The sequence below is a fragment of the Oncorhynchus mykiss genome, chromosome 8 (genome assembly GCF_013265735.2).
Source record: "Oncorhynchus mykiss isolate Arlee chromosome 8, USDA_OmykA_1.1, whole genome shotgun sequence".
Taxonomy (NCBI): domain Eukaryota; kingdom Metazoa; phylum Chordata; class Actinopteri; order Salmoniformes; family Salmonidae; genus Oncorhynchus; species Oncorhynchus mykiss.
The window spans coordinates 16,915,058-16,941,929 of record NC_048572.1 but is presented as its reverse complement, the minus strand read 5'-3'; the positions used below and the strand labels follow the sequence as shown (position 1 = coordinate 16,941,929).

At 40.8% G+C, this 26,872-nt stretch overlaps 3 protein-coding genes across 5 annotated transcripts in view; 1 reads left to right on the top strand and 2 right to left on the bottom strand.

Annotated features, from left to right (window-relative positions):
* LOC110529508 (transcription regulator protein BACH2) overlaps positions 1 to 16,033 on the top strand; it is a 112,040-nt gene extending 96,007 nt beyond the window's left edge. Inside the window, exons 4-5 of the mRNA XM_021611751.2 lie at positions 7,044 to 7,250; positions 10,039 to 16,033. Of these exons, the coding sequence (XP_021467426.1) occupies positions 7,044 to 7,250; positions 10,039 to 10,524 (693 nt within the window). The 3' untranslated portion in view covers positions 10,525 to 16,033. The remainder of the gene's footprint in view (positions 1 to 7,043; positions 7,251 to 10,038) is intronic.
* Positions 16,034 to 16,241: 208 nt separating this feature from the next.
* On the bottom strand, positions 16,242 to 20,154 carry LOC110529507 (gap junction alpha-10 protein-like). The gene is made up of 2 exons (XM_021611750.2): positions 17,439 to 20,154; positions 16,242 to 17,325 (listed from the first exon to the last, which is right to left on the bottom strand). Exons 1-2 carry the CDS (start codon positions 18,798 to 18,800, stop codon positions 17,287 to 17,289), a joined length of 1,401 nt encoding a protein of 466 aa, XP_021467425.1. The 5' UTR covers positions 18,801 to 20,154; the 3' UTR covers positions 16,242 to 17,286.
* A 78-nt stretch (positions 20,155 to 20,232) lies between these two features.
* LOC110529505 (CASP8-associated protein 2) overlaps positions 20,233 to 26,872 on the bottom strand; it is a 28,596-nt gene continuing 21,956 nt past the window's right edge. The window contains exons 10-13 of one of the 3 annotated variants that reach the window (XR_005052820.1): positions 23,890 to 24,109; positions 22,618 to 23,719; positions 21,774 to 21,994; positions 20,886 to 21,252 (exon numbers count right to left, since the gene is read on the bottom strand). Coding sequence is in view for 1 of the 3 variants with exons in the window: in XM_021611749.2 (XP_021467424.2) it covers positions 21,190 to 21,252 (63 nt within the window). In the remaining 2 variants the exon portion in view is untranslated. Of the gene's footprint in view, positions 21,253 to 21,773; positions 23,720 to 23,889; positions 24,110 to 26,872 lie in introns of all 3 variants that reach the window. The other 2 variants (XR_005052819.1, XM_021611749.2) reach the window with 2 other exon arrangements.

The following is a 26,872-nucleotide window of genomic DNA, read 5'->3' as shown; positions in this document are numbered from 1 at the left end:
AACCTTAGAGAGCCTTTTTATGTCTCTATTTGGTTTGGTCAGGGTGTGATTTGGGTGGGCATTCTATGTTCTGTTTTCTAGGTTTGTGTATTTCTATGTTTTTGCCGGGTATGGTTCTCAATCAGGGACAGCTGTCTATCGTTGTCTCTGATTGGGAATCATACTTAGGCAGCCTTTTTCCCCTGTTGTGATTGTGGGACGTTGTCTTTGTTAGGGGTACTATAGCCCTTGTAAGCGGCACAGTCATTTTTTTTTGTGTGGTTATTTCTTGGCGACATTTTAACAAATAAAAGAAAATGTACGCTCACCACTCTGCACCTTGGTCTCATTCCGACGATGGACGTGACAGTTTGTCTTCAGGAAGGCAGTGAGTTGCTGCGCAACAGCTATTTCTAAAATATTTGAGAGGAATGGAAGATTCGATATAGGCCGATAGTTTTTTTTATATTTTCTGGGTCAAGGTTTGGCTTTTTCAAGGTTTGGCTTTATTACTGCCACTTTTAGTGAGTTTGGTACACATCCGGTGGCTAGAGAGCCGTTTATTATGTTTAACATAGGAGGGCCAAACACAGGAAGCAGCTCTTTAAGTAGTTTAGTTGGAATAGGGTCCATTATGCAGCTTGACGGTTTAGAGGCCATGATTATTTTCATCATTGTGTCAAGAGATATAGTAGTATAGTCTTTCTGCCAGCAGAGTTGTGCAGACTCAGGACAAGTGAGCTTTGGAGGAATACGCAGATTTAAAGAGGAGTCTGTAATTTGCTTTCTAATGATCGTGATCTTTTCCTCAAAGAAGTTCATTCATTTATTACTGCTGAAGTGAAAGACATCCTCTCTTGGGGAATGCTGCTTTTTAGTTAGCTTTGCGACAGTATCAAAAAAACATTTTGGATTGTTCTTATTTTCCTCAATTAAGTTGGACAAATAGGATGATCGAGCAGCAGTGAGGGCTCTTCGATTCTGCACGGTACTGTCTTTCCAAGCTAGTCGGAAGACTTCCAGTTTGGTGTGGCGCCATTTCCGTTCCAATTTTCTGGAAGCTTGCTTCAGAGCTCTGGTATTTTCTGTATACCAGGGAGCTAGTTTCTTATGACAAATGTTTTTAGTTTTTAGGGGTGCAACTGCATGTAGGGTATTCCGCAAGGTTAAATTGAGTTCCTCAGTTAGGTGGTTAACTGATTTTTGTCCTCTGGCGTCCTTGGGTAGGCAGAGGGAGTCTGGAAGAGCATAAATTAATCTTTGGGTTGTCTGAGAATGTATAGCATGATTTTTGATGCTCCTTGGTTGGGGTCTGAGCAGATTATTTGTTGCAATTGCAAAAGTAATAAAATGGTGGTCTGATAGTTTAGGATTATGAGGAAAAACATTAAGATCCACAACATTTATTCCATGGGACAAAACTAGGTCCAGAGACATGTTGGACAAAACCCACTGGGTTGATGATGGCTCCGAAAGCCTTTTGGAGTGGGTCTGTGGACTTTTCCATGTGAATATAAAATCACCAAAAATGTGAATATTATCTGCTATGACTACAAGGTCCGATAGGAATTCAGGGAACTCAGTTAGGAACGCTGTATATGGCCCAGGAGGCCTGTAAACAGTAGCTATAAAAAGTGATTGGGTAGGTTGCATAGATTTCATGTCTTTTGAGCTTCTAGTCGAAAACATCGGTTTTTTTGCAAATTGAAATTTGCTATTGTAAATGTTAGCAACACCTCCGCCTTTGCGGGCTACACGGGGGATATGGTCACTAGTGTAACCAGGAGGTGAGGCCTCATTTAACACAGTAAATTCATCAGGCTTAAGCCATGTTTCAGTCAGGCCAATCACATAAAGATTTTGATCAGTGATTAGTTTATTGACTATAACTGCCTTTGAATTGAGGGATCTAACATTAAGTAGCCTGATATTGAGATGTGAGATATCACGATCTCTTTCAATAATGGCAGGAATGGAGGAGGTCTTTATTCTAGTGAGATTGCTAAGGCGAGCAATGCCATGTTTAGTTTTGCCCAACATAGGTCGAGACACAGACAGTCTCAATGGGGTTAGCTGAGCTGACTACACTGACTGTGCTAGTGGCAGACGCCACTAAGCTGGCAGGCTGGCTAACAGCCTGCTGCCTGGCCTGAACTCTATTTCATTGTGGAGCTAGAGGAGTTAGAGCCCTGTCTATGTTGGTAGATAAGAGCACCCCTCCAGCTAGGATGGAGTCCGTCACTCATCAACAGGCCAAGCTTGGTCCTGTTTTTGGGTGAGTCCCAGAAAGAGGGCCAATTATCTACAAATTCTATCTTTTGGGAGGGGCAGAAATCAGTTTTCAACCAGCGATTGAGTTGAGACTCTGCTGTAGAGCTCATCACTCCCCCTAACTGCGAGGAGGCCAGAGACAATTACTCGATGCCGACACATATTTCTAGCTAATTTACAGGCTGAAGCTATGTTGCGCTTGGTGACCTCTGACTGTTTCATCCTAACATCGTTGGTGCAGTGACTAAGCAAGCTGAAATTAGTGATACCAGCTGAGATTCATATATAACAAAAGTATTGTAGGTTTTGTTGTTTGTCTTGTGTGCAGCAAGAGTATTGTCAGGCTGTTGTTGTGATGCCCAATGGGGGAAGGTCGGTTGCTGGGGCTGGCAGCTGAAATCCAACAGGCTCAATATGTCAGCATTAAGGCCACCTGGGACACTGCCACGTTGCCATCTCCTGGGACCTGACATCCTGCAGTAGCAGTACACACAGCCCATCTCTTCACCACGGAGCCTTTCCAACTCATCTACCATAGGGGGTTCCGGCAATAACTCCTGTTTACGGGAGAACAAGATACTATAAGATACTAAACGGGGCTCTGTAAGGGCATTACCGTCTCCCAGATTTCCATAGGACGCATGATGCTCTCTAATCACATTATAAACCACATGTGATTTATTGCAGGGTTAATCGCTGTGGATCTGGGAGAGTTTTTGTACGTAAAATTACGAAAATGTATGCACTCACTACTGGATAAGAGCGTCTGCCGTTTTTCCTCTCCTTCCTCCCTCGCGCCCTCCTGGTGGCGTCATTTCACTAAACTAGGGAATGGAGAAGTGGGGTGTATCAACGAGGCGGTTCTGAGAATATTGAACGATTTTGTATCAACAAGGCTGCTCCAAGAATATTGATATTGCAACATAGTAGCCAACGAGGGGGCGGCTCGTGTAATTTTTTCCCCTGGGCTAGTCTGCAACATTACTAAAGTGTAAATGTAAAATGTTTATAGAGTCGACATAGAAAGACTTTAGTGTTCACATTTATGTTGATCGTACTTACCAGATAAAGGTCTCTTTTTGATGCAGAGATAGAGCCGCAGTCAAAATAGCAGCACTCTAGAAATCAGGCAGGAGTAACTAATAGTAGACGGTTAGACCTTAAGAATGAATCAGAGTGGGATGGCCATTTTAGTAAATTGCTTCGACTTTCAAAGGAAATTGCTTGGAAAATTGGGATTATTTATTTCCCCGGGGCTTGTGTCAATAGATGAGAAGGGACACCGTAGTAGGTGGCGCTGCATGCCTCTCTCCTGCACAGGACGATGTAGTGTTAAACTCCCTCCCAGGGTTCATCGTGGGTCACCAACCCTGCATGTGAACACCGGCAGTCAGGCTGCACAGAACCCACTGTCATTGTCGGGCCGCCCATGCATCTGAATCCCAGGGCTCGGCCCAGGTCTGGACCTGCAGCCAGCCAGCTGCCGAGCCTCTGTGTGTCTGAGGGGAGAGGAAAGTAGAGTAGAGCGGGACAAGACACACAGTGCTGCCCGGGTAACAGATGAGCCCTACTTTTCACCCAGGACCCATTTGGAGCTTAATGATCCAGAGACAGTGAGACGGTAGGAAGGAAAAGAGAAGGAAGAATAACAAGAGGGGGGTGGGGGGCAGTGAGAATTCAGAACATGTTGGGTCTGAATTTATGACTGCTGTCGGAGCTGCAGTCTGTCATCCCAGCCTTGTTACTGGACTGGTTCCCCTGGCAGAGCCACTAAATATATCCTAGATAACCCTCCTGCGCTGCGCTGTGCGCCACTGCCAGGAAGAAAAAAGGAAATAACCTCAAGTTTGCTCGCTGTAGAAAGGTGGTTGGCTGTACGTCCCCTCCCTTCCTCGCCACGTCCCTCCCTCCCTTCCTCTTCTACCCTGTCTCATTTAAAGAGCCTCCATCATTACACCAGTGTGGTCACTCCGTAGAACTCAATAACTATCGCCCATCATTACATGGCACTCAGAGGGGTCATAATCACAGACAGTTATCTTCTCTTCGTTTAGATCACACGGAGCAGGCAAGATGTGTTCCATCGACCTCCCTCTGTAACCACTGCCATGTCCTGGCTAGTAGTGGGAGGGAGCCTGCAGGGCCCAGTGTGGCATTGATTGGCTTGGTCCATTATTTATTTATTCATGTGTTTACATGCACATGAGAAATGGTCTCAACGACTCTCAAAGGACTGAGGGCTTCTGAGGAAATTCAAGCTTCTCGCTCTCTCTCTCTCTCTCTCTCTCTCTCTCTCTCTCTCTCTCTGGGATAAATTGACATCTAGATTTGCTTTTCAGTGGAGAGTGATTTCAATGAATAGACACCTTGCTTTGTCCTCTGAAGTGAAGCACTTACCCCAGGTGATGGGACCATCTGGTACAGAAAGAGCAGTGAGCTGTTTTTCCTCTCCTTCCTCCCTCGCTCCCTCCCGGTGGTGTCATTTCACTAAATTAAGGAATGGAGAAGTGGAGTGTATCAACGAGGCGGTTCTGAGAATATTGAACCATTTTGTATCAAAAAGGCTGCTCCAAGAATATTGATATTGCAACATAGTAGCCAACAAGGGGGCGGCTCGTGTACATTTTTTTCCCTGGGCTTGCTTGTCTCTGTCTGATGTTATTGTGTTGCTTACATAGAAGTTGCACGTCTCGGTGCTCATTATATATATTTTTGAAACATCCCTAAATCCACACTACAGCTAAATAACTTATCAATATTTAATGATGTTTTGCCAGCAAGATTGATATGTTAGAATATCTCATTTTTATTGAGGAAGATGGACAAGCAAGACTGAGTGAGAGGTTGACATGCACTATACCAGAGGAATATAGGTTACAGGTAGGATTGGGGATGTAGGCAGAGGATGATGATGAAGTAGGCCTACAGCAAGAGGTTACAAAGTTAGCCCAACTAGGTCATCCTTAATGATTTGCATTATCTCAATTATCATTTTGTCACTGCATGAGAATGCACACTTGTTATAGCCTACAATTTGTCTGGCAAAACAAGCTGACGGGCAAAACAAGCTGACCGGCAAAACAAACTGGCACTGTCTCTGCACTCTGCACTCTCCTCCAATACGCTTAACAGCCATTATATTTTAATCGGGATTGGAATGATTTTAGTAAACTTTTTTTTTGTTTACTTAAAAATGTTGCTCTTGAGCTAGAGTATGGCCACTACCATACCCAACTGACGCCCCTTTTCCCTCCCGTTTGACTTTATTCCAGAGAGGCCGCCAAAAGGAGAGAGAGCAGAGCGGAGGAGAATGGCAGCTCCTCTCATCTTGCCAAGCTCTCTGGCTGTTTTACTCTGGATCTTTGTTATTCCTCCTCTCCTATCTTCCTCTCTGCCATATCTCTTCTCCCCCAAGCTATTCTGCTACAGTGCTCTGGTGCTGTGAGATCTCCCTGGGGTGGATCTGTAGAATCTTAATTTGATCACTCCTTTTTTGCTGAGAATTTTCCTGCATGTCCATTAATTATAAACCACATAAAAATGTGCATTTCCTGTTGCTGCAGGATTATGTTCTTGCTGTAGCAAACTGGCTCAAATTAAGATCCTATATCTGTATCAAAAGGTTTGCCACTACCTGAGAGAGCAGAAAAATATGGCTATTGATGCTCTGTGGGAGAATGATCACATCCTCCAGGATATTGTTAGCGAATCAATGTAACTAATATGGGGGGAAATTGTATTGTTATTTTGCAATTATAAGGATTTTATTGCAAATGATTTATTTCTCCAGATTAGTGTTGCACTCGGCTGGATTAGCTCAGTTGAGGTCTCAACCTTCTATTGATAGTTTGAATGTTAGAATTCACAAGGTGCAATTTCGAAATGTTGTTGTGCATCAGCATTCTTACTCTTGATATATCAGTCACTGAGAGTCACTCAATTAGCCATGTCAGCTAACAATTTTTAGATTGGTAAATCAGTTTAGCCAGCTATCTAAACTTGTAGTAAGGCCGAATACCAGCCAGGCACGCAGGAGACGTGCCCAGGGGACCTGATCTCCAGGGGGCCCCCCATTGATTTTGTTAGTCACTTTTACTCAGATATCATTAACATGGCATAAGTCATGGCAAAATGTGTAGAATTTCAGGAAATGTACTTTCTCTTGCCATCAAGAGGGGGGGGGGGGGGACAAATTCTCACTTATTGCAGAAGAAAAAGCTGTACTCTGCCTTAACGGCCCCCTACGGGCTTGGGCCTGTAAGCCCTTTCATTAATCAGGCCCTCGTTGCACTCTGTGTGACTGTAGGTGTCAAAGAAAGCATGGCTTTGCATGTTTCTTTTGTTCTGCAGTCCCTGTGGATTATTGCAGGTAGATAGTATAGATGTTACATATCATGCCCTCTAGATATCACCTGACACCAATATGGATGGGGTTGACAAGTCCCTGCTTGTCCCTCCTTGATCTGTCACGCTGGCACCTTTCCAAGCTAGCAGGGACAGATGGAGAGACACTAGTTTCTTAGATCACCTTGTCCCCCTCTGCCTGAGAATAGGTTTCATGTTCAATATTTGAGGTTCAGAAATAGTGTTGAAGGCTTACTACACACGTGTTATGGAGGCACATTCTCTTATCTCTAGTCCTGACAGTGGTGCTCTTCTGCCATCTCCTGGTGAAATGTGGCATTCCATGTCTAGTCACCAAACTCCTCTGTTCATTTACTCAATTCAAAAATGTAAGTCGACGCTGTATAAGGTCAGATGTGAAAAGTAATTCTCAATTTCTTTATTGGCAGGTAAAACTTCCTTTCCCTGTTAATCAAATCACAAATCTTCCACGGAACGACTTCCAAATGATGGTAAAAATGCACAAACTGACCTCAGAGCAGCTGGAGTTCATCCATGACATCAGGCGGCGGAGTAAGAACCGCATCGCAGCGCAGCGTTGTCGCAAGAGGAAGCTTGACTGCATCATGAACCTGGAGTGCGAGATCAGAAAACTGGTGAGTGTGTCTATAGATCTGCATGACATGTCATCCTCTCAGAGATATCCTGTAAAGGCTACAGTACATAGTATATACAGTAGATCTACTGGCATTCCACATACACACACATATATACATGCACACACTGTCAGACAACTGCCTTCTTCACACATAGGCTATTCTCATTTTCACACATTGCTTTCTTCTTTTTAAATCAACTTTTCGATCATACATTTTTTCCCCCTTGTGATGGTTCAGTTCACAGGCAGGCAATACTATTGTAAACACATAGATAAAGAATCACACTGCTTTCTATAGACCAGGGGTGTCAAACTAATTTTGTCCCAGAGTCCGCATTCGGTCTTCAACGAGGTCCTGATGGTACATTGAGAATGTGTTATATTTCCTTGCGCTAAAAATGTGCCAAAAAATGTCCTCTGTCAATAGTTTTGTTATTTTTCTATGCTCCCTGACTATCTAGCTTTCATTTTGGTGATTGTTAGAGAGCTGGACACAGTCAAGAAACTATGTGAATGTAGTTCTATTATAATTTCTACACAGTTTCCATTTAGTTTTATTAATTTTAAAGTATATTGACTTCGTTTCCCAAAAAAAGACATTCCCAAATATACTCATTCAAGTTTTATTCTACATTGTAGAATAATAGTTCATAATAATTCAACTATGAAATAACACATATGGAATCATGTAGTAAACAAACAAGTGTTAAACAAATCAAAATATATTTGACATTTTTGATTCTTCAAGTAGCCACCCTTTGCTCGGAGGATAACTTTCTCTCAACCAGCTTCACCTGGAATGGTTTTCCAACAGTCTTGAAGGAGTTCCCACATATGCTGAGCTGGCTACTTTTCCTTCACTCTGCAGTCCAACTCATCCCAAACCATTTTAATTGCAGCACTCCATTAGTCTCCTTCTTGGTCAAATAGCCCATACACAGCCTGGACGTGTGTTTGGTCATTGTCCTGTTGAAAAACAAATGATAGTCCCACTAAGCTCAAACCAGATGAGATGGCGTATTGTTGCAGAATGCTGTGGTAGCCATGCTGGTTAAGTGTGCCTTGAATTCTAAATAAATCACCAACTGTGTCACCAGCACAGCACCCCCACACCACCTCCTCCATGCAGAGATAATCCGTTCACCTACTCTGCGTCTCACAAAGACACGGCGGTTGGAACCAAGAATCTCAAATTTGGACTAATGTCCATTGCTCGGGTTTCTTGGCCTAAGCAAGTCTCTTCTTCTAATTGGTGTCCTTTAGTAGTGGTTTCCTTGCAGAAATTCGACCACGAAGGCCTGATTCACACAGTCTCCTCTTAACAGTTGATGTTGAGATGTGTCTTTTACGTGAACTATGTGAAGCATTTATTTGGAATTCTGCAATCTGAGGTGCAGTTAACTCTAATGAACTTATCCTCTGCAGCAGAGGTAACTCTGGGACTTCCTTTCCTGTAGCGGTCCTCATGAGAACCAGTTTCATCATAGCGCTTGATGGTCTTTGCGACTGCACTTGAAGAAACTTTCAAAGTTCTTGGAATGTTCTGTATTGGCTGACATTTTCAGGTCTTCGCTTATTTGAGCTGTTCTCGCCATAATATGGACTTGGTCTTTTACCAAATAGGGCTATCTTCTGTATACCACCCCTACCTTGTCACAACACAACTGATAGAAATTCCACAAATGTTTATTTTTTAACAAAGCACACCTGTTAATTGAAAAAAAAATTGAAAAGTAGGTGTGTCCAAACTTTTGACTGGTACTGTATATATATATTTTTATTACTCAAACCACCCGCAGGCCGGATTGGACTCCCGCGGGCGGTGTGTTTGACACCCCTGCAAAAGACTAGAGTAGTAGAACAATGTAGTGTCTATATATAACAGTTCTCTCCCTGGACTTAACTAATGATAACATTTTTGACAGCGCAACAAACATTACATTGGGATAGAGTGATATTAATTTTTTCAACACCATTGTGTCAGCACATTCAGGCCAGCTAACTGCCATCTAGCTGCCACAAGTACAGTCAGGTGTGTGGAGGCTGGTGCAGGGGCAGGCAGGAGACTTCATTATAGAGTAGAGCATCCCCAGTAGAGTCATGGCTGTATCTCTCCTATCTGTACCTCCTTGCTCCTGCGTTTCCATGGCATGGCGGTCTATCACAGGCAGATGCCATGCTTTTTCCGAGGGTGGTGGAGCTGCGGCCTCTGATGTGTATCAACCGTCCACACATAATATATATATACTATATATATATATATATATATATATATATATATATATATATATTTTTTTTTTTTATTTTTTTTTTTTTTTTTTTAAAACACACACACACACACTAGTGCTATATTCTCCACAGAGGACTGACAGCCTTCCCCTTGATATCCCCCATCAGCAGCTTATATATGAGGACATCATCATCAAACCTCTTTCCACCACCTAGTTCCTTTTTACCTCAGTGCATACAGCATGCTGAAAGTGCTTGCTCATCACAAACTTCATCAAAAGTATGCTCACGATTGAAACAAATGATTTAATATATGCTTAGGGAGCAAATAATATAGGCCATGTGAATACTTTTATGTTGCTATGAAGAAGTGAATACCATTCGTTATGTATCTACTGGATAGTTCATACTGCTGCTAGAGGATGTGTGGAGTGTTTACAGAACATTAGCTGCAGTCTCAAAGGGATTAGCAGTATGTATGTGTCTCTTTGCTCATTGTCAGAGCACAGCTCATGACATTAGTCCTCATCATTAATATTAACTTTTGTGTCCACCAGGTGAACGAGAAGGACAAGCTGCTGACGGAGAGGAACCAGCTGAAGGAGTGTATGGGCGAGCTGTGGGAGAACTTCTCCTGTCTGTCCCAGGAGGTCTGCAGGGACAGACAGCTGAGTCCGGAGCAGGTCCAGTCCCTGAACCACCACTGCCCTGTCCTGAAGCCCGGCACCACCAACGCCACCACCACTGCCAGCAACGCTGCCTCTAACAGCATTGACCTCATCACCCACTCCAGCTCAGCCACCCCGGAGCCCAGCTTCCTCAAGTCCTCCGGGCCCTCAGAGAGCGAGCCTGATTGGGCCATGGGCAACGGGGCTGATGGGGGGCCAGGTAGCAATGAGGCGGAGGGCCAGGAGCCAAGTTTATACATGGAGTCGGGGTTCTCGTTCAATGAACAGTCCAATCAGACGGTGACGGTAGACTTCTGCCAGGAAATGACTGATAAATGTACAACTGACGAACAGCCGAGAAAGGACTGTACTTAGTAAACTGTGGTTTTAATGTTTTTTATTATTTAATTTCTAGTTTTTATTTTCTTCTGACAAACCCCTTCCTCTGGGTTGGTGAGATGTTCAGCCTCTACCAGTGTTCTTTAAACAACAGGTTTTTTTGTTTGTTTTTATTTATGTCTTTTTGTTGTCTTTTTATAGGTTGACACTACAGTTGTCTTAACAGCAATACTGTTCTCCAGGTATTCTCCTCTCTGTAACCATGACAGAATAGGGACTTCCCACACCAAACTCAGCTCACAATGGTGCTCCACCATGCCCCGTCAGGAAGCAACCTCTACAGTGGACACACTGTTCTCTATCTATACAGTCTACTCACAGGGATGGGCAAAGATCACATCTTCAATTCAAACCTCAATGGACCTAACAGCAGCACTCTTTGTCTCTCGATCTACCTACAGTTTCTATCTCTCTTTCTTTGTCTTTCTATTTCTCTCGCTCTCCCTTTCTCTCTCTCTCTGTCTCTCTCACTCTCTCCTACTCTGTCTATTTTCCTATCACTATTTCTACATCTAACACTTCCACTCTATTTCTCTCTCTCACTATCTTTCTAATTCCCTCACTCTCTCTTGTGGCTCTTGTCACAGCAATTCAAACTCAGGAAAATATATTCTGAATGTTCAACATGATTCATGAAAATAAGAATTCAGCTTCTGTATATGAGAGGTTTTTGAAGCAGACTGTAAATGTTCATATGCAAAAATGTATTTTGTACAGCAAAACTCTGTGTACAGACAGTACCTTAACATTCCTCCTTTGCCTTCCTCAGCACTGAAACAAAAGAGAAAAACAAACGATTTGGCAGGTGGTTCCCAAATAGCTATGTTCCCATACATCAGCAAAATCATTGTATTTGGATGTTGTAATGGTAACTTTCAAGTACTTGCTTGGGCAGAACGTAATAACGTATAATGTATGGCGCATGGTGACTGTCACAGTAATATTGTACAGGTAGTGGCTTAGACATTTCTTTTTCACTGGGGTTATATCAAGTACCTTTTTGCTAAGGGAAAATATTTGCTTAGCTTTTTCCTGATTAAAGGAAAATTCGACATAAAGGTGGGTGTTCTTAAACTCAGGAAATCAGCTTGACACACACACACACACACACACACGGATGTTGCTGGCGAGGACAGTGTAAAGTATGTTATTAATCCGTGGCTTGCGCAACATCCTTTCAAACTTTGACACCTCTTTAAATGTGAAAAATAGTTTAGGCTTGTTGTGTTTTTGAGGAAACTTTCTTTCTTTTTATCAGTATTTAAAGATGCTTTATGTATGATGGTGAACCCTCTCAGACACCCTTTGAATATCTTCAGTGTTTATGTTTCAATGTGGTCGAGAAATTTGACAATAGATACCTTTTCAAGCTGAGGGACAGATATTCTGTCTGTAACAAAAAAACACACACAAAATATTTATATTTGACTAAGGATACTTTCTCCAATGAATCTGGGCTCAAGATCAGGCACTTTCCTTCCAGCACCAGACACTCCATTGTAACTAGATCCTATAGCACTTCATAGAGGGTCTACGTCAGGTTCAGAACCCTGAAAACACTGATGCTGGAGCACTTGAATTGGCACTTAAATTAAAACATCTTATTGATATAAATATATCTATGAAGACATTATATTCAAAAACCTAAAGCAATCAGATGTATTATAAAAAAGAAAGCCAACATAACATGTAGAGAGTGTTCACATCTTATATTTGTATTTCTTTCAGAATGAATCATTTATTTGGGACTTGAGTTCATGTGAAAGCATGATAGTAACATGTTTGCCCTGATTGTACATTTGTTGAAATCATAATATTCTGTGATGTGAATGCATGCTGCCTGTATATTTGACCTAGTTATTTTGTCTAGCTTATGTTTGCTTCTAACAATAGTCCTCAGCTAAATTATTTAGTCCATCTTCTGATGAACAATATTTAAGCAGTAAGGTACCTCGGGGGTTTGTGATATATGGCCAATATACCAGAGCTAAGGGCTGTTCTAAGGGCTGTTCTTAGGCAATCAGGAGTGCCTGGATGCAGCCCTTAGCCGTGGTATATTGGCCATATACCACAAACCCCAGAGGTGCCTTATTGCTATTATAAACTGGTTACCAACGTAATTAGAGCAGTAAAATGAAATAAAATGAAAATACAAAAAATGAGAAATAGAGACAGAACCTGTCTTTACAGTGAGTGAATTCAATTGGAATAAAAAGCTTTACTCATAGCTTTAACTTCATTCAGGATGAAAAGTTATACAGTGTCGGAAAGAGCGATATTATAAACTGAGTGGTTTGAGCCCTGAATGCTGATTGGCTGACAGCCGTGGTATATCAAACCGTATACCACGGGTATGACAAAACATGTACTTTAACTGCTCTAATTACGTTGATAACCAGTTTATAATAGCAATAAGGCACCTTGGGGGTTTGTGGTATATGGCCAATATACCACAGCTAAGAGCTGTATCCAGGCACTCGGCGTTGCGTCGCGCATAAGCACAGCCCTTAGCCATGATATAGCGCCCCCCCCGTGCCTTATTGCTTAAATATACACCTTGATGACTGTCTGCAAATTCTTATTGGCGTTACTCTGTCGCACCCTCTTGGACACAGCTGTGTAATACTCTCGTCTTGACTGATATCGAAAGCTGTTGTGATATTAGAGTGCAGCTTTGTAGAATATGTCTGTGTTTCGCAGTGTGCTAGGCTGAGTATTTGACCATTTAGATAAGGTTCCCTAAGATTTTAGTTAGATCCGTATACAGTCATACACAGACAACTAAAACATGCACCCAAATATTAATACACACACAATGTATGTCCAATGGCGTCTTTTCCCCGGGCGCCGATGACATGGATGTCGATTAAGGCAGCCCCCTGCACCTCTTTGATTCAGAGGGGTTGGGTTAGATGTGGAAGACACATTTCAGTTGAACGCATTCAGTTGTACACCTGACTAGGTATCCCCCTTCCCTTATGTAAGGAAGGAGTGTAGAGCAGTTGTACACCTGACTAGGTATCCCCCTTCCCTTATGTAAGGAAGGAGTGTAGAGCAGTTGTAATTGTTGTTTGTGAGGTTCTTCTTCCACTTTGGCTTTTCTCTGATTCATATTCTATCACTGAATTGGAACAATATACATCAGTCTCCATTATCAGGTACAAAACAGGAAACACATTTGTCAAATCATATACAATTCCTACCCAATAAATGTACATTTACTTTCTCGTTTTTGACGTAAAAGTGGAAAGCATAATGGTCCACCAGAAAAGCACACTCTCATTAGGCTACACTTTGACAATGTGGGGGAAAATGGATTGAAATTCATAAAGTTTCTATTGTCCTCGGCCAATCAAAGCTATACCAACAGATATCTTTCAATATCTGTTGTTAGATGGCCTTATAATGCTATTAGGATTAATATTAATGTTATTCTTTGGATAGCAATGAGTGCATAGCCTATTTCTGGTTTGTACTGTACGTACAATAATTCATCATTGTTTATTCTCTACCTAGAGCCCCAAGATTGATATACAGTAAAGGTTGGTGGATGCAGATAGAAGCCCACTGGGCACAGACATTATTTCAACATCTAGTTTTGATATACATTTGGTTGAGTTGTCGACTAATGTAAATGCAATGTGAAATCAATAAAAAACGTTTACCATGCCATTGGATTTAGGTTAAAAGCTGGGTGAAAAAATATGCCAATCCAATCAGTTTTCCACATTGATTCACTGTCACCACATTGAATTGTTTTGTTGAAATAACGTGGAAAGAACATTTATGCAACCAGTTTTTGCCCAGTGGGAGGTGATACAAAGTAATGAGGGGTTTTTAATGTAGCTGGTCAATTGCCAGTCCAGACCTCTTAGCTCTCTAGTCCTGAGAGAGCTACTCCATGCTTGCTATGCTGTATGGGGTGTTACTATGGTGACCAATGGTTGAAAGTAGTACATGATCAGGTCATCTCTACAGTTACCCCAAGCATTACGGGTCAAATAAGCTTGTTGTGTGTCATCATCTCATTCACACAGAGATTTGTCTGGTTGACCTAAACCAGGACTAGTCATTGGTCTTGTATATCGTCTCAGGGTGCCGAGCATTTTATTTCTCCATTTCTGAATCTGTAGCAGACTTTTGTACTTTAGCTGGTTTCTGGCTGTGTTTGAGTGTCTGAAAGTTTAGCTCACTTCTAACCTCTGGTCTTATACTCCTGAAGCTAATTTCTACAAATGCGGAATAATAAGCTTTGCACAATACAGATGAAAGTCATTAAGAGCTGCAGAGAGAGTACTCAATACATTGGAGTAAACATACATATATATTTTAATTCTGTTTTGGTAGTAAATACAACAAAATGTTTCTCGCTCTCAAGTTCCTTACCTCTGCAGTTTTTTACAAGCCAAAACTCAAAAAACAGTAATGTTATTTGATTTGTTAGCTGGCTATGGTAATTAGTTGGTGGATATTTGTTGTAAAGCTAGATGCATTGAATTCATTATCTTTTTGAGAGGCTTTTGTGCTGTATTCATTTCTCGTTTTGTTTCACTGTTTTGTTTGTTTTAGTTGTTTTTGTGTGCTGCTTTGAAAGAAAAAACACTGTCTGTCCAACTCCAAAGGTTGTTCTTTTGAAAAGATGAACAAAGCTTGCCTTTTTCACAAATTGCTCAACTTTATAATATAATATACTGGTTTCCTGATTGAATGCACAGGCTGAGATCATTTTAGGAGTAAAAGAAAAGTTTGAAATGTTTACAAAACGGTATCACATGTCATGATGTGTTTATTACATTTGTCATGTAAATAGAATTTGCTAGGTTAAAATTGGACTGAAGGTTAGTTTTCTGTAAACAAAAAATGATGTGTTTTCTCAACTTGTCTTTTCATTCAACTGGGGATGTTTCAGAGTTACATGGATACAAGTGCACCTCCAATTTTTGCCTTAGAACTTGCAGAGGTCATAGTTCACATTCAAGTGAAGTGAGTGTATGCAGGGGCCTACGCCCCCCCCCCCCCCCATCCCTGAGTCACACCCAGTGCAGACCTTCTCACACTTATCTACCTGTGAAATCCTTCATACCTCTCATTACTGGTCAATGACTGTATCAGCCAACTTCATCAGGTGTTTTTTCTACATGCTTTTTACACAGATTATATGGATTATTGTATTAGTAGATTTTGGTTCATTATTTTTTATGTAAAAGCTCTTTTACATAATTTTTTCTCTCGTTTTTCTAGAACAGTTTTTTGTTAATATTGTCATTTTGAAATAGCTGTAATTTGCTTATTCTCTATTAAGAGTTCTTACTCTTTTCATTTTGAAATGCTACACGACCCTAATGAATTAAAATGACTTATTAACCATTTTAAACACGGTATTGTGCAAACCCCATTTTCATTCATTTCAATTGCTAGCGTTATATAAAGGACATTTTTGTCTAGACACCATTTCTGTTTATGAAATAAAGAAACATATCATGTGCATTATATGGTCATTTTTATATCTGCAAATGCAAAGACATTTGGTTTCCTTCATCATATATATAACACTGTACAACAGTATGTCATACAATTTTATACACTCATACTTGTACTGTACACTGAGTGCACAAAACATTAAGAAAAACTTCCTAATATTGAGTTGGCTGGATGTCCTTGGGGTGGTGGACCATTCTTGATACACACGGGAAACTGTTGAGAGTGAAAAACCCAGCAACGATATCAAGCAAGATGACAAGTGTTGAAGATAATGTATTTAATAGAAAAAACATCCATAAAATGGTTCATTAATAAATTCACATTTAGTTGAATTTGAAGAGCCATTCTATCTCCAACTTTATCATCATTCTGTACAGTAAACAATATCAAAGTGCTTCCAAAAATCATTCTTACATTTTGAGATAAAATATTTTGTATAGTGGAGGTTATCATATCCCAGTGTTTTAAGTGTATTAGCGATCACAAGCCATGAATCTTTTAAAATTTAAGAATTTCCTTAGAAGGCCAATGTCTCATCATTTGAACATGCTCACTTTAAGTCAAATGTCATTTTAATGTGCTTTCACTCATAAATTCAACAAAAATGATCTGAAATGTGATACCGCAAAGATAGCATGTGATAAATAAAAAAAATAGAAATTAGAACTACCCATGCCAACATAATTGTACTAAAGCATTTACTTCTCGTCCACAATAGAGACATAGTAATGGCATCTTTTTGTAGGAACTAACTCCGACATGGCTCGTTGGCCAAAGCCTTTTGGAAAAACATTTTGTTGTTGTTGTTGAGGCATTTTGGATAAATGCCCGAAAATAAGGTATGTATTAAACACAAGCTTTGAATAGGTCTAAAACGTTTTGTTCTATGAGATCATCTTCAACAGCTGTCACTTTTTGTGAATTTCAAAGCATTTATGTAATCAAAACAAACACATAAAGGGTTCATAATTCATAAAGGTCATGTTAACTGACTGATATTATCTCATAGAACAAAAACGTAGAAGAGCTACGAAGACCTTATTTTCGGTGTTCATCCTAAAGCCCCATTCTTTCCCTATTCAATTCCCCCATAGGAATGGCTGAACGAAACAGTGCTAACTAATTTTCCAGTTTTTAGGATTACAAACTTGTGAACTCTATACATATGTTATTATGAATACAATTAGGCAATTAGAAGGAAGTGTCGCTTTGCGATCAGGGTCCCCACCCAGATCCTTCTGGTCCCTCAGCCAGTTCTCACTTTTTCATGATTGAAGACAGTTCCAGAATCATGCTCTGAAAGAGTGAAAACATGCAGTTATTTCATCTGAATCTTTAGAAATACATGATGAGAATCATACAATACATCCTCAATTTTGAAAAGCATGTTGCATAATGGCTGTAGTTACCATTGACATTCTTCGTCCACTGGCTGGAGGCGGGGTCATAGGTGGGCTCTCTCCTTGGGCGATACGCTTGGCCTCTGTGTCCGCCCCACTCCCGGAGTTCGGGCTATCAGAAGGACTGGCCAGGTTGGTCTGAGAGAGTCCCCGGGACATGAAACTAGCCTTCCTCGCCGTGGGATAGTGGTCACTGTCAGGTGAATCACTCATGTCACTGAAGTCCTGCAGAGCGCTGACCCGGCTCTGTTTGCGCAGCTGGTTCTGCAGGGCTGCTGGTATCTCCATATGGCTGGCCAGGAGTGAAGGAGGTGGCTGTGCTCCATTGTGCCTAGTTTGGCCTGAGCCTTTAGGCCTGTTGGAGTCATCACTGCTGCATGAGTGGTCCCTCTGGTCCAGGGTGTAGCAGCGCTCCACGGCCCCCAGCTGTCTAGGGTACTGCTCTGAACCGTTGGTGCCACCACCATCGTTGTGAGGAGCTACTGAAGGCATGTACAAGGGGACAGCATCCATTGTGCAAGATGTCTGAGTGAACTGCATCATCTTTTGGGGAGATGAGTTTGTAAGGACACACACCTGCTGGACCATGGAGTTTTTCTTGGACCTGTATACTATGCTGTCATCATCTGCACCTTTATTTCCATACAGACTTTGTTTGACTTTCTTCACTCCCAGGTGGAATATCTCGAGGAGATTCAAGAACAAAGAAACCCCAGCGATGACGAGCATGAAGATCATGAAAATGTTCTTCTCAGTTGGTCTGGACACAAAGCAATCCACACTGTTTGGGCAAGGCAATCTCTCACATTTGTACAAAGGATCTAGCCCAATGCCATAGAGTACATATTGTCCGACTATGAAGCCAACCTCCACCACCGACCTCGTCAAGATATGGAAAACATATGTGCGCAACAAGGAGCCCCTGAGTGGAGCTTTCCTTACTCTCTTCTGTTCCTCCAGCTTCCTCAGCTCCCTCTCTATCCTCTGTCTGTCTTCATGAACGGGCTCAGCGCCCTCTAGCTCTGCTTTCAGGAAAGCTTTTTTTTTGTGTCTTTCTTTTTCAAGGGCCCTCAAACGGTACAGTGCATGTCCCATGTACACCAGAGAGGGAGAGGACACAAAAATGATTTGTAACACCCAGTATCGGATAAGAGAAATGGGGAATGCATCGTCGTAGCACACATTCTTACACCCAGGCTGGTCCGTGTTGCAAACAAACTCACTCTGCTCATCGTCCCAAACATCCTCTGCTGCCACACCAAGTACGAGCATCCGGAATATGAAAAGGATGGTTAGCCAGATTTTTCCCACAATGGTTGAATGAATATGTACCTCTTCTAAGATACTCCCCAACAAGTTCCAATCCCCCATCTTCTGTTTCACATATCCTTATGCTGTAAAAAAATAAATAATAATAATAAAAATAACAATTTAACATAAACTTCCACGGGGCCATAGTATAACATAAATATCTTACAGTATAAGCAATTATTTCATAAAGGTTTACTGTGTATATTTTTCATGATTGCAAAACAATTGCTTTTTATTAAATTGATTGATCCAAGAAGGCAAAATAAAATAAAACATCTCAAAGGATTTAAGAGTTAGAATTAACTTACATTTCAACTAGGTTGTGTGTTCCACTTGCTTCAGAAAGAGCGGATTATTTGGTAGAATTAAACTTTTGTTTCCACCGATTGAAGAGATAGGCAACCCATCTCTGAGCATAGCTACAGTGAGTGTCTCTCCAATCTGTTGCAAGCAGGACTCATAAAATGTGAGGATCGATCCACCAAGCGACTGGACAATGACCTGGGGCTAGTTTTACCACACAATTGTTGACAGCAGGACACCACACAGACACAGTAGGACATGTTACCAATACTGCCAACCCTCATGGCCATGCTCTGGACATCAATACATGTCAAATGCGTGCTATTTAAACTTTTCAAATATTTGTACTATAGGTTGTGATTATGTTTGAATATGATATAAATCTGCATGTGTAGTACAACTAATTGTATTCAACTGACCAAGTCAAAGGGACCAATCAATTGGGCCAGACAGAATGATCAATGAGTCATGTCCCAAGTTAACTATTTCAGGTATTGGACTAGTCTCACCAAGCCTGCTGACCAAGTTCTTTTAATGTAATGAATTCCATCCTTATCAGATGACACAATTTGAACAAATTCACATTGTTGCCATTGATATTTAGGAGGCCATTTATATTCCTGAAAATTAGTTAACCATTTAATCATTTTCAGTTATTAGAAACAGGAAAATAAATCCTTAGGGAATGTATGAAACACTTAATTTTACATTGCATGGTACTGTGTAGTTGCAATAGCCACCTTTAATAATACACCCAAATGGGATTCTAACCTCATGATCCCATTCCATTACCATGAAAGAGAATGTGTCCTCACAATCACTCTGAAATAAAGTTGAATGAAGTTTGAGGTTATAGCAGCTCACCACTTAGGCAAGTAAACCCTTAGGCAGTGACTTCAATTCCCATAATAGTTTCTGGATATGTATATTAGAGCATGTACTACTTTGAAACATTGCCCTCCAGAAGGATTCATTATTAGTGAACTCTCCCATGACAGCTATAACTGTGAGAATAGGTGTGTTGAACTATGACCATTAAGCTTTTCGTTTTAGCCGGAAGATATGCTGCCCTTTTCTACAAAACCTCAGCAGCAGTTCAGAATGTGTCTAAAATATGCTGTATTCATTTGGGTGGTAAGTTATTATTGAATTTGTGTGAAATATAACATTTTCATTAATCAAAACCATGTTAAATAAATAAACTTTATTTTCAAAACCAAAATATGTACAATATAGGCTACACAATGTATATTTCTTAACCATGTCACTTATTCACAACCATTCAAAACCAAAATCAACCAAATAAAAATCTAAGCGGTCAAGAAATGTGTACTTGGTAAAATCCTTCATTTCTATAAACGTAAGACCTTGAATCATACCTAAAATGGAACATCTGTGGCTTATTTTTTCATTTAACTGAACATCTTGAAGTCAATGCAATATATAATACAGTAAAATGCACTTTCTGCCATGTGACAGAGTAAAGGTCACTTTCATTGTAGTTCCAATCTTTATTTCCAAACACTCCCACATTATGTTGAAGTAGAAAAGCACACGTACAACATTTGTACTAAAGTTACAAGCAGCACAGGCTGCAATGCTCCATAAAAGCATTAGAGGTCATTCACCATTCTGTTATTCATAACTAAAATTGGTTAATTACTTTATTAAATATATGATTGCAGAAGTGTTTAACTCCTCATATGGTATAACCTTGCTAAGGCATATTAAGAGTTGTGAAGTTGAGATGGGATATTGCCCAGGATCAATATGGTAGATTAAACACAAAAAGGGAAGAACAGAATCCAGTGCATTGAAGTCTGCTAAATCAACAGACGTATCAAAACAGTTTATACAAGTTGTATTCATTTTGGCTGTGGGGCGATAATATTGAATATTGAACCCTGTGTGGATTTTACCTCATGGATATTCAGATCCTTACTGACCACAGCACAAAAACACATTTCATTTGGAGTTCTAGTTGACTGTGTTCATTAGTTCCAAGTCCATTAATTACAGGCTTCACATTCAGATCTGCTTCCACTCATTCATCAAATGGGACATTCAAGTCTTGACCTTGAAACGTCTGAGAGTATAAGGAGTCTGGTAAGTGAAATCTTCATCGAATTAAAAAAACATTCAGAAGTCAGTTTGCCATCTTCTCCTTCTTCTTAAAAAGCTTCATCAGTTGGGAAAATCGCTTTGCAATCTAAAGATTAAAAATAAACAGAACTGACATCAATGCTCAGCATTAACTACTAGTATCTTATATCAAAAACATAAAATGTCATTATCAAAAAGAAACTCCAGTGGCATAATGGCCACAGCCTCCGGTGCACATGTCCTGCTGCAGCATGTGTTCGAATCCGGCCCACTGCTATTTCAGCACACTCTCTCCTCTATCAAATAAACATGCAAATTGACTTTCAAAATATACTAAAGACAAAAAAAACGCTCTATGAATATACAGAACTGGGGGTTTGGAATTACATTAACAGTTATTTAATATTTGTAAATGCATTATAAACCATTAATAAATGGGTTATAACAAATTGGTCAAAATAGTGCCATGGCCTGTCAGTGTTTGCCAAGCAGTGAGACACTATTTACCTCGGGGTATTAACCATTTATAAATGCACTTACAAACTCAGATAATATTGAACCTTTATGCATCATCATGCAACCTTATTTTCAAATGGTTGGACAGTTAAACAATAGTTATTTTCTCACTTTTTGGTGTGATACACTGTTGTTCTGTCCCAGGAACAGAAATTGTTGGTTTTCACACCAATGGTCAACTCCCATGATGTGTCATGCCCCACATTTGAAACAATGATGATGCATTGGTACACTTATTTATTCCAGGAATGAAGGCCTCGTCTGAACATCTCAAGCCATTTTATTGGTTCGCTGGTTTCGGAGAACTGCCCAATTTTGTGAGATCTGCCCATCTGTGAAACACACTTGAAATAAAGACAACATGGAACATGCCCAGAATGTGTTGACACTGACGTTACAGTGCGTCGTGTGCAAAGCCCAGACGGAAAAGATTGTGCGAAATAAAACTGTTCACAAGATGAAAATGACGACAGAGAGAGGATAAATTCTCTATGCAGTTTGTTTCACTTTTGGATACAGAAGTTCTGCTGGATGATTTAGCAAACTGCTCAGCTAGCAAAGTAGCTAGCTATCTTGCTAGCACGTCTGTCCTAGCTAGCTAGGAAATGTTAGCTAGTTAGCATTAGGTAAAACTTTCTGCTAGACGATTTAGGACAAGATAATATTTGGCATAATATAGTTAGCTAGCTAAGTCACGCTTGATGGATAGTTAGCTTAGCTATAGCAGGCAAACTGTAGCCGCTACCTAACATCAACATGGCAGAAGTTCCCTGGAATTTGTTTAGCTAGCGTTTTTGGATTAACACGCTAGTTAGCGAGTTGTCCCTAGCTAGGTAGATGGTAAATGAGCTAGCTTGCATCCTTTGTCAGCACACGTGACTCCAATTGTAAAGCTGCAATATGCGTTATTGGGGAGATTTGGGCGACCCAGGCTTGGTGTTGCATACAAACTCACTCTGCTCATCGTCCCAAACATCCTCTGCTGCCACGCCAAGTACGAGCATCCGGAATATAAAAAGGATGGTTAGCCAGATTTTTTCCCACAATGGTTGAATGAATATGTACCTCTTCTAAGATACTCTCCCCAACAAGTTCCAATCCCCCATTGAAAGCAAGTCTAAGAAGCTGTATATCTGAGGTCATTTTATGATTCCTGTTCTTAAGTTTCATTTTCGCGTCTTTTACTTTCGGTTTTGTACACCAACTTCAAAAAACAGCTGAAAATAAAATGTTTGGGTTTTTGAAATATATTTCACAGCAGTTTAGATGGTACAATTATTCTCTACACTATACATTGTATGCCTTGTCACAAACGGATATTAGGCAAACTATTAGAATTTTAGCAACCAGGAAATGGCGTTGTGATTTCTGCATATTGCACTTAAGACTAATTTACTATTAGCTAGTGTATTAGCAACATTTTTGATAACACCTTTAATCTGTGGAAGATAGATATTAGTGTTAGCAAGTAATGTTAAACACTAGCTAGCTATTATAACAAAAAATATATATAATATATATACACAAATCAGGGGGTAGATCAGCTTCAAAATTACAGATAGATTGTGGCTTCCATCAATGTAATAGTGTGCATTATTTCCAATCCAACATGATTATTATATATTTTTAAAATATATGTTATTTATTATTTTCCCCTAACGCTACCACCCCACCCTTAACTGGAGTAAACAAAATGGATAACACTTAGGCTTCTACTTCCAGCTTATACATACATTTCACAGACACAGTATATTTTACAATAGTTATCTTTTGTTTGTTTTTAATCCCATCCTTCAGCTCCACTCAACCCCTGCCATCGATCTATGAACACAATCCAGCTGATTTCTAGTTTCCATATATTTAAAAAAAAAACTTTGCTGTTTTACAAAAGTTCTGAACCTTTCTATTCTCATAGATTCTACATACTGTAAATTAAAGAAACATTCTTGCTAAACGTATTATTCAATTAATTGACTGACTTTTTAAAAATCACCCAGCAGTGCTATTTGCAGAGTTAGCTCCAGGTAAAAGTTGCAATTCTTCAGCGGTTCCTGAACCTGCAACCAAAAACAAGATGGTGCCGACAGAGATGATCGCTTCCGAGTCCTTAGGAAACTATGCAGTATTTTGTTATGTATTATTTCTTACATTGTTACCCCAGGAAATCTTAAATCTTATTACATACAGCCGGGAAGAACTATTGAATATAAGAGCGACGTCAACTTACCAACATTACGACAAGGAATACGACTTTCTCAAAGCGGATCCTGTGTTTGGACCACCACCCAGGATAATGGATCTAATCTCAGAAGCCGACCCAAAACAAGAAGGGGAAGCCTCCTGGTCAGGCTCCGTAGACGGGAGCGGTGGGCGACGTGCACAAGTATATTACTCGCCAATCTCCAGTCTCTTGACAACAAGGTAGATGAAATTCGAGCAAGGGTTGCCTTCAAGAGAGACAGAGATTGTAACATTCTCTGTTTCACAGGTACATGGCTCTCAGGATATGTTGTCAGAATCGGTTCAGCCACCGGGCGTCTCCGTGCATCGCGCCAACAAAGAGTGTATGCAGGAGTGTATGCTTCATGATTAATGGATCATGGTGTAATCATAAAAACATATAGGAACTTCTACTCACCCGACCTAGAATTCCTTACAATCAAATGCCGGCCATATTACTTCCCAAAGCGAATTCTCATCAGTTATTGTCACAGCTGTGTACATTCCCTCTCAAATAGACACCAAGACAGCCCTTCCTGGAACTTCCCTGGACTCTATGTAAACTGGAAACCATATATCCTGAAGCTGCATTTATTGTAGCTGTGGATTTTAACAAAGCAAATTTGAGAACAAGGATACCTAAACTCTATAAGCATATTGATTGCACTACGCGCAGGTGTAAAACATTCAATCACTGCTACTCTAACTTCCACAATGCATACAAAGCCCTCCCTTCGGCAAATCCAAACACGACACTATCTTGCTCCTATAGGCAGAAACTCAAACAGGATGTACCAATGACTAGAACCATTCAACGCTGGTCTGACCAATCGGAATCCACGTTTCAAGATTGTTTTGATCGGACTGGGATATGTTCCGGTCAGCCTCAGATAACATCGATCTAGCCGTTGACTCAGTGAGTGAGTTTATAAAGAAGTGCATTTGAGATGTTGTACCCACTGACTATTAAAACCTATCCTAACCAGACACCATGGATTGATGGCGGAATTTGTGCAAAACTGAAAGCACAAACCACCGCATTTAACCTTGAAAAGAGGTTTGCGAATATGGCTGAAAATGAACCGTGTAGTTATTCCCTCCGCAAGGCATTCAAACAAGAGAAATGCCAGTACAGAGACAAAGTAGAGTCGGAATTCAACGGCTCAGACACGAGATGAATGTGGCAGGGTCTACAGGAAATCACAGATTACAAAAAGAAAAACAGCCACGTCACGGACAACGATGTCACACTTCCAGACAAACTAAACACCTTCTTTGCCCGCTTTGAGGATAATACAGCGCCACCATCACGGCCAGCTAACAAGGACTGCACGCCTCAAACTCAATCTTTAAGTTTGCAGACGACCCAACAGTAGTGGGCATGATTACCAACAACGACACAGCCTACAGGAAGGATGGGAGGTCATTCGGAGTGTGGTGTCAGGAAAACAACCTCCCTCAACGTCAACTAAACAAAAGGAAATGATCGAGGACTTCAGGAAACAGAAGAGGGAGCACCCCCCTATCCACATCGAAGGGTAAGTAGTGGAGATGGTGGAGAATGTGGAGAATTCCTTGGCGTACACATCACAGACAAAATTAAATGGTCCACTCACACACACACACAGTGTGGTGAAGAAGGCGCAACAGCGCCTCTTCAACCTCAGGGGGCTGAAGAAATTTGGCTTGTCACCCAAAACCCTGACAAACTTTTACATATGCACAATTGAGAGTATACTGTCGGGCTGTACTACAGCCTGGTACCGCAACTGCACCGCCCTCAACCGCAAGGCTCTCCAGAAGGAGATGCACAACGCATCACCCGGGGCAAACTACCTGCCCTCCATGACACCTACAGCACCCGATGTCACAGGAAGGCCAACAAGATCATCAAGATCAGACGGCGAGGTCAGTACAGGTGCATCAAAGCTGGGACCTTAGAGACTGAAAAACAGCTTCTCTCTCTCAAGGCCATCAGACTACTAAACAGCAATCACTAAGTCAGAGAGGCTGCTGTCTACATTGAGACCCAATCACTGGCCACTATAATAAATAGATCAGTCACTTTCAACAATGTCACTTAAATGTTTACATATCTTCCATTACTCATTTCATATGTGCAGTTGAAGTCAGACGTTTACATACACCTTAGCCAAATACATTTAAACTACTTTTTCCACAATTTCTGACATTTAATTCAAGTAAAATTCTGTGACTTAGGATCACCACTTTATTTTAAGAATGTGAAATGTCAGAATAATAGTAGAGAATTATTTATTTAAGCTATTAATTATTTCATCACATTCTCAGTGGGTCGGAAGTTTACATACACTCAATTAGTATTTGGTAGCATTGCCTTTAAATTGTTTAACTTGGGTTAAACGTTTCGGGTAGCCTTCCACAAGCTTCCCACAATAAGTTGGGTGAATGTTGGCCCATTCCTTCTGATGGAGCTGGTGTAAGGTGTGTAAGGCCACCTTGCTTGCACACACCTTTTTCAGTTCTGCCCACAAATGTTCTATAGGATTGAGGTCAGGGCTTTGTGATGGCCACTCCAAAACCTTGACTTTGTTGTCCTTAAGCCATTTTGCCACAACTTTGGAAGTGTGCTTGGGGTCATTGTCCATTTGGAAGACCCATTTGTGACCAAGCTTTAACTTCCTGACCGATGTCTTGAGATGTTGCTTCAATATATCCACAGAATTTTCCTCCCTAATGAAGCCATCTATTTTGTGAAGTGCACCAATCCCTCCCTCCTGCAGCAAAGCACCCCAACAACATGATACTGCCACCCCCGTGCTTCACGGTTGGGATTGTGTTCTTCAGCTTGCAAGCCTCCCCCTTTTTCCTCCAAACATAACAATGGTCATTATGGCCAAACAGCTCTATTTTTGTTTCATCAGACCAGAGGACATTTCTCCAAAAAGTACGATCTTTGTCCCCATGTGCAGTTGCAAACCGTAGTCTGGCTTTTTTATGGCGGTTTTGGA